Source organism: Megalobrama amblycephala, linkage group LG19 (genome assembly GCF_018812025.1).
Source record: "Megalobrama amblycephala isolate DHTTF-2021 linkage group LG19, ASM1881202v1, whole genome shotgun sequence".
NCBI classification, from domain to species: domain Eukaryota; kingdom Metazoa; phylum Chordata; class Actinopteri; order Cypriniformes; family Xenocyprididae; genus Megalobrama; species Megalobrama amblycephala.
In genome coordinates this window covers 7268213-7281770 of record NC_063062.1, presented here as the reverse complement: position 1 = coordinate 7281770, position 13558 = coordinate 7268213, and the positions used below count along the sequence as shown (strand labels likewise).

The following is a 13558-nucleotide window of genomic DNA, read 5'->3' as shown; positions in this document are numbered from 1 at the left end:
CACAGAGCCAGCTGTTTTCTTCTTTTTACCCCCATCAAGACAACACAAAAAGGAATAAGTTAATACTGACTCAGCTGTCCGACATGGAATTTGTTAGGACTTTAAAGGGATAGTTCACCCCAAAATGAACATTCTGTTGTTTATTCACCCTCATGTCATTCCAAATACATGTGGTTGCTCATTTCCATGCAGTTGGATTCAATGGGAACTACAATAATAAAAGTGGTTTATATGACTTTCCTATATTTGTAACTGACAAAAAGCTATCATACAGCTTCAGAAGATAGTGCATGAGTTGTATGGACCACTTTTACGGTTCTTTTTTACAGATCTTTTTTTTTTTTAAGCTCCACTGTAATTGCATGGATTTTTTTTTGTTTTTCTTGAGTTCCACAGAAGAACGCAGGTCATGTGGGTTTGAGGGACAATAAAGACAGATTTTCATCTTTGTGTCAGAATTTACACTATTTCTTTAAAATATCACACAAATCCTTCATAAAAATAGTTGGGATCATCAAATAAGAGCACCAAGTTAAAGATCAGGAACAAACACGGAATAAAGACTATCATGAAACAAAGTAATCGCTGAATGAACTTGACATGTTTAAACAAATAATTCGCATATTGTGATTCTGGCTCATCGTTTTCTGTGTTTGAGCAACAACATCATACTGTGTAACGTGTCATTTTATATATTAGGCTCCATTTATACACTCAAACATAGAAGAAAAATATTAAACCAACATTACATATAAACAATCCCTTACAAAACTATGGCTGTATATTGTTAGATGAGTGCAGCAAGTAAAAGTATTTGGTTAGGAAAACTTTGCATTTCCAGTCTGTTTAACCAATTCGATCAAAAGGACATTAGCAGAAGAACTAATGTCCACGGTCCTAATGTTTAGATCTAATTAACACTACCGTTCAAAGGTTTGGGATTTTCTAAAATGTATTTTTTAAAGTCGTCACTTTGATCAAAAATACAGTAAAAACAGTAATACCATGAATATTATTACAATTTAAAATAAATATTATAAATTGTAATTTATTTTAAAATGTGATTTATTTTTGTGATGGCAAATGTCACATGATCCTTCAAAAATCATTCTACTATGCTGATTTGGTGCTCAAATTACTGTGAATAGAAAGTTCAAAAGAACAGCATTTATTTGATATCACTTGTAACATTATAAATGTCTTTACTGTCACTTTTGAAGAAAGAAAACGTACTTTCCACAAACTTTAGAATGGTTGTGTAACTGTGAATATACACACTCTGCTAAACGTGATATTCTAACAAATGAATTTAATTAGTAACGCAACAAGGAAATCAAATTCGCTGAATCTTTCTGTAACAGAACAGTTTTTTTGCAAAGTAAGGCAAAGCTTGCAAATTCAATTCGCTAATTTCCTTCAGGCTACATAGCTTATCGAATGTTCCTTTCCTGTCATTTTTGGCAAGATGCAGCAAATGGATCCAATTTCTTGATCCCCGAAGTTACCGACCGCTAGTTATCTTGTGTCGTGGGCGTGTCACGTCTGGACTGATAAAACGTTGACGGAACGTGTAAAAGCATACGCTAAAAATTCTGCATCCCAAACCAAACTTCACATATCATCTGTGCTCATATGTACAGTGTCATTAAGTCTACAACCTCACAAACCAATGATTTTGACACAATGGGTGTTTGTTTTTTTACAGTTAGAAAGACTTATGACATGTTTGGGCTAATTATTTTGATGATGTTTAGACGATATGAATTGTTTTTGCATCCACACGTTTCCATCAGCCATGATGTGCTCATTAAATATTAATGATTCCAATCATATGAATGGAGAGATGACATTTAAATGTACTGTACATGCAGAGTATAGCCTCATGGGGGTTGTAGCACTCTCAATTCCTTCTCAGTCTCAGGGCAAATATTGCCCTTCAAGACTTTTAAGCATTGACTAACTAATTAACATCTAATCTATCATGAGACTTCAAGTATGTATCTATGGGCCGCTTCAAGTTAAGGACTCCCGACACGTCTGAGGAGCTCCGCAGTTCTAGATTGTTCCATAATGTCTTCGTTTTACCAGACGAAGTCGCTCTCACGTTAAAGCGTCCCATGAGGTAACCCAGGTTTTGTAGACGTTCTTTGTCAGCCCTAGGATGTCGATTACCTCATTACTGAGAGCTCAGAGAGAACATCTTTACAACCTCAGAGAAGGTTCTCGATCAAATGTGTCCAAGTCAAGGAGCCAAGGTCCTTAAGCCCTGTTTTTCCATGATGTTCCACAGCTTTCGAAGGTTGGACTGAGTGATGGTGTCGTCCGGCTTCAGCTGCAAGGCTCGCAGGTAATTGGCCTCCGCTTCTTGGAGTTTGCCGTTGAGATGGAGAATAGCTCCAAGGTTCATGAGGGCTGCGGGATACTGTAGAAAAAAACACCACTTTAAGGAAAAATACCTTTTTGTTTGGCTAAATTTTGAAAGCAAAATCCAGTCATTCTAACAGGAATTTGTGCGATTGGGAGTTTTGTATGAGGATGAAAAATTTCACCACGCAGATTGCTTTCATGTGAATTTGCCACGTTGACCAACAGAAAGCTGCTTGGTTTGAAAGTGGCTCATGTGAGCTGTGCTTCATACATTTCTACGCTATTGACAAAGGATTTTTTTGGCATGCAAAACTAATGTGACTGCACCTTATGGAAGCAAATAATATTTGCATGCTTATTCTAAAACAAACCAACGTTATAGCAAATCTTTGGCATTTCTTTAATGTTTTCAGGTTCACATGTCCATAAATTTAACCAGAAACTCTGTTATTCTACAGTCTATAAATCTCCTGGATGCACATCATCTATTTTACTTATGTCAGGGTTACATGAGTAATGTTCAATGCATCAGGATTCAATGGAAACAATATGTTGTCTACGCTGATTCTTCTCACATAAGGAGATTTCAATAGATACATAAATCAAAATGAAGCAAAACTAAACATGGACATACCTTTTTTTTTTTAATGTCTAAAATATAATATAATTAAAAGAAGTTGATGTTATTTAATCCAAAACCATTTCTGAACATGCTTCACTTGCCACCTCTGAAGGGAAGGTGTTGTATATTATCCAACACTCATGAGAGTAAAACTTACACTAACTGACTCTTTAGGCCAGCTGCCATGGTTTCCCACATGGAAAAGTAGAAAGAGACGGTCGTTGTAAAATTACACAACGCGTAAGTAATATATTAGCACTATGTGACCCAACACATAGAAGTCAAACCTCAAAACAAGGCTGAGGGACAAATGAGCTGCAAACTGTGGCATTAACTGCACTCGGGTGACACATATACCTTCCTCTCAAAACCAAATATATTCAAAGACATATTCAGCAACTTTTTCACTAGCTCCAAGTATCCAAGTACACTATAATAATAATAATAATAATAATAATAATAATAATAAAAAAAATCTGTAGAAAAACAGAAAAGGTACTGGTAATTGTCTGCCAGGACATTTTCTGTTAAGTTTACAGACATTTCCTTTAACTATAAAACACAACACAATGTGTAATTTTAAAATACAGGTAATTCATCTGTGGAAAAAAAAAAAAAAAAAAAAAAAAAAAAAAAATGTTAACACTTTTATTTTAGTGTCACTGTTACACATTACATGTAATTACTAAAGTAATAACTATAAATTATGCACAATTACATGCAACTAACCCTAAAATCAAACCTAATCTAACCCTAACCCTATAGTAAGTACATGTACTGTAGTTAATTTAAGGTAATTAATTTTACTTATGCATAATTACACTGAAACAAAGACACCTTCAAATAAAGTGTAACCAAAAATTCCTCCATAATAACACTACATTTGGCTGGCTATTTTTACAGACCGTGTATGCACAGAAAATAGAGGTTTGATATGACCAAAAACTTGATTCATGGTATGATTAATGTTTATATAATAAATTAAAATAAACATACTTTGGTTTAAATTGTAATGGGATTATCCAGTTAATTAAACTCTATATAATGAAAGTTACTTATCTGATTTTACTATTTTATTTTAAACCAAAATTATTCATAATATTTTTTAAAGTAAAAAAAATTAAAATATTATTAATATTAATAATATATATATAAAAAAGTTGATTTGAAAAGATTTATATATATCCATAACAAATGGTAAGTCTGGCATCAGTGTAAAAACAGCTTCTTATTAGTGTAACAATTAAAAAAAATTTAATAATCAAAAACGTCCAAATTTTAGTTCACAAAATGGATTTAAAAGTCAAGCCAACTCACTTATTTGTGTGTGCATATTTGTGTTTGTATATTTTAAAGTAGGGTGTAATGTTTGACAGATGTTTGTAGAGACCCAACACTTCTGGAGACCTTTACCAGCCGAAAACTATGAATAACCATAACCACAACAACAGAGCCTTTCTAGATACTGTCAGGTGAGAGGAAGTGAGCAGTGGAGGGGAATCTGCCCCGCTGTGGCCTCCAGAAGTTTCCTGACCTCCCTCCTTCCTCTTCACCCTGCACTCTAACCACACAGTATCCCTCACAACACTACCATGGCATGCAGTCACAGCATCAGCAGTACCAGATGTGAAAAGGATCTCGGGACCTTTGTTGAAACAGCTGCTAAGGAGACAAACATCCCTGAAGACAGTGCAAAAAGTCCAGACACTGAACAATACTGAAATAAAGGCAGTATTTTCTTCAGGGGAAAAAAAGCAAGGTTTACTACTGGTAGGAAAGAGTTCAAGAAGAAATGTAGTTTGAGTGCTCTTCAAATTAAACATCACAGGAATAACAGTTCACTATATTTGACAATGGCTGAAACAAATCAAATATCCAGAATATTCATTTGGCCAAGTTTAAAACAAGTCATGTTTTTGTTCATATATTACCTCTAAATGCGTTTAAATACAATATCAACACTAGATCAAATTATAAGCATATAATTTGTAACTAATATAAGCATACATAACCATCACTCAGAGCTATTTTTATATAATAATAATTATATATTAATTTTTTTATAATTTAACTTGTTGACTGTATGAACTCATACCACCATTGTTTTAAAGGGTTAGTTCACCCAAAAATGAGAATTCTATCATTAATTACTCACCCTCATGTCGTTCCACACCCGTAAGACCTTCGTTCATCTTCTGAACACAAATTAAGATATTTTTGATAAAATCCGATGGCTCAGTGAGGCCTCCATTGCCAGCAAGTTAATTTACACTTTCAGATGCCCAGAAAGCTACTAAAGACATATTTTAAACCGTTCATGTCCAAACTTTTGTGCGCCAAAACAACAAAACAAATAACGACTTTATTCAACAATATCTAGTGATGGGCGATTTCAAAACACTGCTTCATGAAGCTTCGAAGCTTTACGAATCTTTTGTTTTGAATCAGTTGTTCGGAGCGCATATCAAACTGCCAAAGTCACGCCCCCCAGTGGTGAACCATTGACATTTCGAAACACTTTTGACCTAACGAAGCCTCCTTTACTGAAATCACATGACACTGGCAGTTTGATACATGCTCCGAACCACTGATTCAAAACAAAAGATTCATAAAGCTTCATGAAGCAGTGTTTTGAAATCGCCCATCACTAGATATTGTTGAATAAATTCTTGTCGCTTTATAACATTAAGGTTGAACCATCGTAGTCACATGAACTGTTTTAAATACATCTTTTGTAGCTTCCTGGGCATTTTAAAGTGTTAATTATCTTGCTGGCAATGCAGGCCTCACTGAGCCATTGGATTTTATCAAAAATATCTTAATTTGTGTTCCGAAGATGAACGAAGGTCTTACGGGTGTGGAACGACATGAGAGTGAGTAATTAAAGTCTTTGCTGCCATCGTAAAAAAAAAATAAAAAAAATAATCTCACCTAACAAGCTTAAGTCTCCCATCAGCCTTCCAAAATTTTTCTAATTTTTGTTACATTTTCATTTTACCATTTTACACTTCCGTTTGGTTTACAAGGCAACTTCCTTTTAGGCAGCTGCACACCAAACATCAAATACATTCACATATTCCAAAGAAATCAAACAACTGTGTGTTTTGCGAACCTCACTGTACAATTTTCTGACATACTGCGTCTCTTTAAAGTTTGAGATTGATGCTGTGAAAACAAACCCAAAAACCGCCAGCAGAGCTTGTACAGTTGGTCACTGATACAACTTATGGGGAGCAGTTGAGTCACAGCAATCAATTAAAGTCAACCACCGTGTGTGGATGGCACGTGTCCTATGTGCAGCACTGCTTGGGTACTTACATTAGGTCTCAGGCTGGCTGCTTGTCCGTAGTACTTCTCAGCGGCATCATTGAGGCTGGCTTGCCTAAAAGAGCAAATAAACATTGTGTGTTACTTCATCCTGCTGCACAAGTTTATCGCTGGCCATTAAACTGGGGACCATTTGTTGACTAACTTTAATGCCACAGAAAAGCTGAGCCAAATAGGGTTATAAAACTGCCCGACTTCACAATTTTTGAGCAGAGAAAAGTGCCCTTATTTCTTAGGTCGTGACCTACAACCTACTGGATGCTCTTTGAAGATCTTTAGCTTCTTTACAACCCAAAGTTTTTTTTTCTCCCCATGTAAAAGCACCCCAAATGCATCCTCTAGCTGCTTGTACCTGCTGGTAGCAATATCTTCTTTTTGAAGTGAGTTCAATATGGAGACAATGACCGTCGGCCAAGACAGGCTGGGTTGTAATAATGAAAGAGAGCCAAAGATTTATGATAGATGACCGCTTTCCTTATTCTGGCCGGTTTTATAGACCCTCCTTCATCCTCAACTAAATTTTCTTGGAGAAAAGAGCTAAGGTTAAATGTTTCAAGAAATAGCTTTTTATTAAGAGAAAATAGGATGTACTGTACTTAAATATTCAAGCAATGAGATGATGGATAAATTGTGTCTGTGGAAAACATTACAGTTTCTTAACCTTGACATGAGAGAGAAAGACGAATAAGGAAGAAGATAAATCAAGACATTGCATTTGTAATATACAATTGAGGAAGAAAATGTTGTGAGTTAAAAAGAACATTGTACATTGTATTTTTCATAAAGAGTCATTGTACAGCGAATCGGACACATGATCTGTTGCTCATGTGGCTTGCAACATTTCCGAATCCCATTCTCAACTCCTCTCATTTGAATTTTCCTGCCCTCACTCTGCTATACTATGAATAAAAAGCCAAAAATAAAATAAAGTGCTGAGTGGAAGAATGTATTGGGTCATGGTGAACTTTGAACAGCTAAACATGGTGTTGTCCTTCCCTCTGTACAGTGAGATATGGCACATTTAGGTTGAGCTGCTTTGTGAAATATCACATGTCATAGAAGTAGGTTGCATTGTCCTCATAGTTTATCTACTAAAAATAAAAAATAATAAATACTAATAAAGGGAAACTAATAAAAAGTAAAGAATCTAAGGTTGAAAGGTAATCCAAAATCCTAAAGTTTTATGATTCTAATCTAATTCTAATCTGTAACTTGATGTATATTCATGGTGTATTTTTTATATTATGTATATATACAAATTAGTGAAAACAGCCATATAGATCAGTGGTTTTTCAGTCTAGTGATGTCCAGTTGGCTTCTTTTTTTCTATTTTAAAGAAAAAAAAAAAGTTTATAAAATGTACCAAATAAACAAACAAAAAAAATTAAAATAATGTTGCTTTGAATTTTTTTAAATGAACAATTATTGAATTAATGACAATATTTTCTAATCATTTAAAATATTAAATTATTTAGTACACTGAACATTATAAAAGATGACTTTTTTGCATTGCCGTTATTTATTTTTTTCTTATGCAGTATAAATGAGTCTTAAAATATACAGCTGCCTTGATTTAAAAGTTTAAAGGTGCCCTACAATTAAAAATTGAATTTACCTTGGCATAGTTGAATAACAAGAGTTCAGTACATGGAAATGACATACAGTGAGTCTCAAACTCCATTGTTTCCTTCTTATATAAATCTCATTTGTTTAAAAGACCTCCGAAGAACAGGCGAATCTCAACATAACACTGTTACACAACAGTCGGGATCATTAATATGTACGCCCCCAATATTTGCATATGCCAGCTCATGTTCAAGGCATTAGACAAGGGCAGCCAGTATTAACATCTGGATCTGTGCACAGCTGAATCATCAGACTGTAAGCAAGCAAGGACAATAGCGAAAAACACAACTTCATTTTTTATAAATCACTCCAACAGTGTAGCATTAGCCAGGGGAGCACGAGAATTTAAAGGGGCCGCAGCCTGAATCGGCACATATTTAATGATGCCCCAAAATAGGCAGTTAAAAAAATGAATAAAAAAAAAATCTATGGGGTATTTTGAGCTGAAACTTCACAGACACATTCAGGGGACACCTTAGACTTATATTACATCTTTTGAAAACACGTTCTACGGCACCTTTAAAGATATATCCATTTTGAAAAATTTATGATTTATCTTCCTTCTTAAACCTTGAATTTTCCCTAACGGCCTGACCTTTCTTGAACATACAAGGGTAAAAATGATATGTTAACTTTAAAATCTAAAGACAAAAAAAAAAGTAACATAAAAATCTATGGGAATACTTATTCTTAACAGTGGACTTAAGCATTTAAGCAGAACCATGCTTTACTGTTCACAATCCACAATTCTGTTTTACAATCCTTTCCTCCTAAACGACGAGTCAGTGTAATTTTCACATTCACATGCATGCAATAAAACATGGCTTGATTGTCTGCAGGGACAAAGAATTCCCAGTTGAAAAGTGACCACCATTAACAAAGAGTAAAAACCCAACAGTATTAGGACTCGGTTGGTCTCCATGACCACAACTGCAATATATGGTGAAAATCTAAAAGACCGCATCAACTGGACCTCCCTATGTCAGATCTAAACCTTCAAAATACAATAACACAAATGTTTAATTTCTGGCAACCAAAACTGTTTCTCCATCCCACCGCATATAATATAAAATGCTCATTATATCATTCCAAAGTGGTCACCAACCTTCAGAGAAAAAGCATAAAATAATTCATGACTTGTTGATGTAACCATCTAAGACTGCATTACATGAGCGCTTCAATGGTATCTTTTTATTGTACAAAGCTATAAAAATCCTCACAAGCAAATGGAGAGCTATGGATTAAGGGAAATAATGGGAACAATGCTCACAGGAGGCAATTTGTCTGAAATCAGACAGAAAATTTATTGTGGAAGGAGGTAAACTTGTTACAGAAGCGGTGCTTTAAAGGAGATTAATTTAGAGAACGCAACTTGAAGGAGAGGGTTTTAGCATGCTGTGGACTGTTAAGACTGTCAGAAAGCTAAAGTCCTCTCCAAGAAGATACATTTATAAATGTTTTAAAGTATTGCAGCTAAAAACACTAAAAAAAGCATAAATAAATAAAACAAGTGCAGCATGTATAATGAATAGTCTTGACTAAATATGATACTTTCACAGACAAACAAACAACAATATGGAAAAACTTGTTCGGAAGTACAGTAGTAAATCTTCACGAAGAGTGGCAGTGACACAATTTGGCTGGGGTTTAGAATAACCAGCATTCCTTTGAAGAGGGCAAGGAAACTGATAGTAAGGAAGCAAACTTGTTGGTGCAGACGGGCCCCTGAGAGCCATAAGAAAACGCTGCACATCTGAAGCGGCCTCGTACTTCCCCACCCCACTCAATTTCGCCCCCCATCTGAGACCCTTCTGCATGTCCTTCCAAGACAAACACACTAGGAACCTGATCTTCAAATAAGTTGGACCGCAAGCCAGTATGAAGGCAGGGGATATGGTCTAAGACAGAAATTAACAACAAAGTGTTCATGTAGCATAAAGCCCCATGCAAAATCTGCTGAAGAGCTATAATACTTTTTAGGAAGTGTGTAACTATATACCATGTGAACTCCATGTAGTAATTATGAGAAGTGTATTCAACAGAAACCTCGAGGCAAGGGTATTAATGCAGGCTTTCCATTACATGTCCTGCGGTGCACTTGAATAGAAAGAAAGCATCTATACAAATGGGTAGGTGGAAGGAGTAAGAGAAAGAGAGACAGAGGGAGAAAGAGATAGAAAAAAACATCCTCTAATGCAGAGGTTCTCAACTGGTTTTGCTCCAGGATTCAAATTTTACATTGGACATCAAAGTGGCAACGCAACACAGTACCAATACTGTTCATCGTAAAAAACAGGGTTGTGCACCATTCACAATTAAATAGACTAGGCTCTTTAAACTCCAGTCCAATTTCTGGATTTGCACTGAATTATTATTATGGAAGTAAACAAATCAGAAGTGCAATTTAAATTTAGGAAGGTGCAATGTGTAAATTTTAGCAACATCTAACAGTGAGGTTGCGAATAGCAATATAGAGAAGCTACGGTGGTCAACACAGGACAAAAATGTCGTCGTCTGAGAAAGCAGAGAAGCCAGTCAAGCAAATGTGCTCTGTAGAGCAGATTGTCAATTTAGGGCTACTGTAGAAACATGCTGGCGCAAAATGGCGACTTAACATGTAAGGGGACCCATGGTGTATGTATGTAGATAGAAATGGCTCACTCTAAGGTAATAAAAACATAACGGTTCATTATGTAAGGTCTTTATACACCACTGAAAACATAGTTATGTATAATATATTGCATTTCTGTCAATAGATCCTCCTAAAATTTACACATTGCACCTTTAAAGAAAAAAAAAAAATGTATATGAATTTTAGTTAACTATAAATACTGTATAAAGTTTATCAAGACATGACAGAGCCTTGCTTGAACATTTTGGCTAGGTTTTCATTGACCTTGCAGAGAAACAGCTTTATGGCCATGGGTGGAAGAACATTTCCTTTAAATTACAATTCAGTAAATTCCGCTTCCTGTCATTCCAATTCAACCGAACCAACCAAACCAATATGACTGTTACAGGAAACTTTTATGCTTTGTCCAGCGTATTTAATCATAGTAAAAAAATTTTGTCTATATGGATTTAGCGTGTCCTTCTCACCTGAGCATGTGAGCTGCACTGAAAACCACATCAAATTCTTCACTGTCCAACTGGGCGGCTTTCTCCGCCATTTCGGCAGCCTCCAAAAGCCGCGACTCCTCCAGCAAGAACTGACCTGAGGAAGGAAAGGGGGAATTTCATTTTATATTTGCTTTTACTCCCTCAGAAAGACAAATGTGAAATATTTCCTTTGGCTGTGGAACGGATAGTTTGGTCTGCCCTCTCAATGATTCTGTGAAACATGAGATAGCAAGGGTGCCGCACGCCGCGCAAACCATCTGACAGGCCATTTGTCCAATTGAGATTTCTCCGATAGGCATGTTTCCGTGACAAATTAAACGCTTACTCCTGTAAGGTTGTGGAAAGGGGACCGACTGGGATCTAAAACCTCTGCAGTATCGTTGCTAGAGGCATCGGTCAAGACCGAAGTGGAATAAACAGCCTGTTGCTATTTGGCAAAGCGGCTCTCCACACTCCTGAACAAGCTGGGCCAAAACCAAACATTTTTTTCCCAAATAGCAATGGACCAAAGTAGAAACATAAGAAATTATGTTATGCAAAGGAAGAAAGCTTAAAGTGCCCCAATTATGCTTTTTATTGAATATTACCTTTTTATGTATTTAGGTAACTGTTTGTGAATGTAAAATGTCTGCAAAGTTTCAAAGATCAAAGTGTTACTTGTCTCCCAAAAGAAAGAACTGATTCTGAATTGCCTGAAACTAGCGGTTAGTAATTCCAATCTTACTTTCAGTAGGTTTGTAACAATTTTGGATAATGCCAGTCTATGGTTTTCATTGGCTGCCCGCAAACAACCTCAACCACATAGAAACGTCCTGCTCAAGTTGTGCTCTGTTTGATCAGCTACTGTTGGACTGATACGGTAAAACCGACGCCATTGTTACCGTTCGTATCACTTTGTATCCAAGTGTTAAGGAAGCCTTCAGAGCTGAAATTCAGATACAGTACTGGCCGTTTAATTTGCAACATGCGCTGTAAGCCTTAGAGCAATCACAACAAACTGGGCAACAGATCTGACCAATCAGAGCAGAGTACACTCTTGGAAGGGAGGGGTTTGGAGAGACTGAATCCTTTATTGAACAATTACTGAAACAACTGAAACAACAGATGATGCGGCAATGTATATTATGAGAAAACTAAAGAGTTTTTTGACTCTGGATGCATGTAAACCTATTGTAGGAGACCTCCAAAACAAAATTAGAGACATGTATAATCTCATATTAGGGGCACTTTAAACATTGTCATCAATTAAGGCATGTCAAATATTGCAAAAATATGGCATAAAGCAGCTCATTTCTAAGTATCTTTCTCTTTTATCTTTTCTGTGGTAAATGACAATGTTGTCTATTATGCAAAACGGAAAATACAAAGAAGAAGGCACGTTCTTCAGGATGGTGGTTATACACCAGAGAACAATAGAAGGAAATAGAAGATCATCCTTATGGCCTTTGGATAGTACGTGTTCAAAAGATGTCTGATCAGACACGTACTAAATAACATTACGCAGATGCCTTGGCAGCAATTGTGTGGAAAACACATTGTTGGGGTTAGCCAGTGATGCTGTGTTTTTCTGGACTAAATCCATACATGGGAGAATCCAGGGACAGGTTAACTATGGAAATCTAGGATTTGAAGGAAAACGACACTAGGAAGGCTCAAATGCCGAGATAAAACAAAAATGTATCCTATTATAATTAAACTTTTTTTAACATAAAATTTAAAACTACTTTAAATTTAAAACAAATACTGTTGATAAAACATTATAATCAACTAAAATGTCATTTCATTTCATTTTAATAACAGTAAAATGGACTGAAATTAATGAAAATTACAGGACAAAAATTTGATTAAAGGTGCCCTAGAATCAAAAATTGAATTTACCTTGGCATAGTTGAATAACAAGAGTTCAGTTCATGGAAATGACATACAGTGAGTCTCAAACACCATTGCTTCCTCCTTCTTGAGTAAATCTAATTTGTTTAAAAGACCTCCGAAAAACAGACAAATCTCAACATAACACCGACTGTTACGTAACAGTCGGGATCATTAATATGTACGCCCCCAATATTTGCATATGCCAGCTCATGTTCAAGGCATTACACAAGGGCAGCCAGTATTAACGTCTGGATCTGTGCACAGCTGAATCATCAGACTAGGTAAGCAAGCAAGAACAATAGAGAAAAATGGCAGATGGAGCGATAATAACTGACATGATCCACGATTACATGATATTTTTAGTGATATTTGTAAATTGTCTTTATAAATGTTTCGTTAGCATATTGCTAATGTACTGTTAAATGTGGTTAAAGTTACCAGCGTTTATTACTATATTCACAGAGACAAGAGAGCCATTGCTATTTTCATTTTTAAACACTTGCAGTCTGTATAATGCATAAAGACAACTTCATTCTTTATAAATCTCTCCAACAGTGTGTAACGTTAGCTTTAGCCATGAAGCATAGCCTCAAACTCATTCAGAATCAAATGTAAACATCCAAA

At 35.7% G+C, this 13558-nt stretch overlaps 1 protein-coding gene across 1 annotated transcript in view; it reads right to left on the bottom strand.

Annotated features, from left to right (window-relative positions):
* Positions 1–1094: 1094 nt before the first annotated feature.
* tmtc2b (transmembrane O-mannosyltransferase targeting cadherins 2b) overlaps positions 1095–13558 on the bottom strand; it is a 135920-nt gene continuing 123456 nt past the window's right edge. The window contains 3 exon segments of the mRNA XM_048168300.1: positions 1095–2422; positions 6308–6371; positions 11042–11156. Coding sequence (XP_048024257.1) covers positions 2243–2422; positions 6308–6371; positions 11042–11156 — 359 coding nt within the window. The 3' untranslated portion in view covers positions 1095–2242.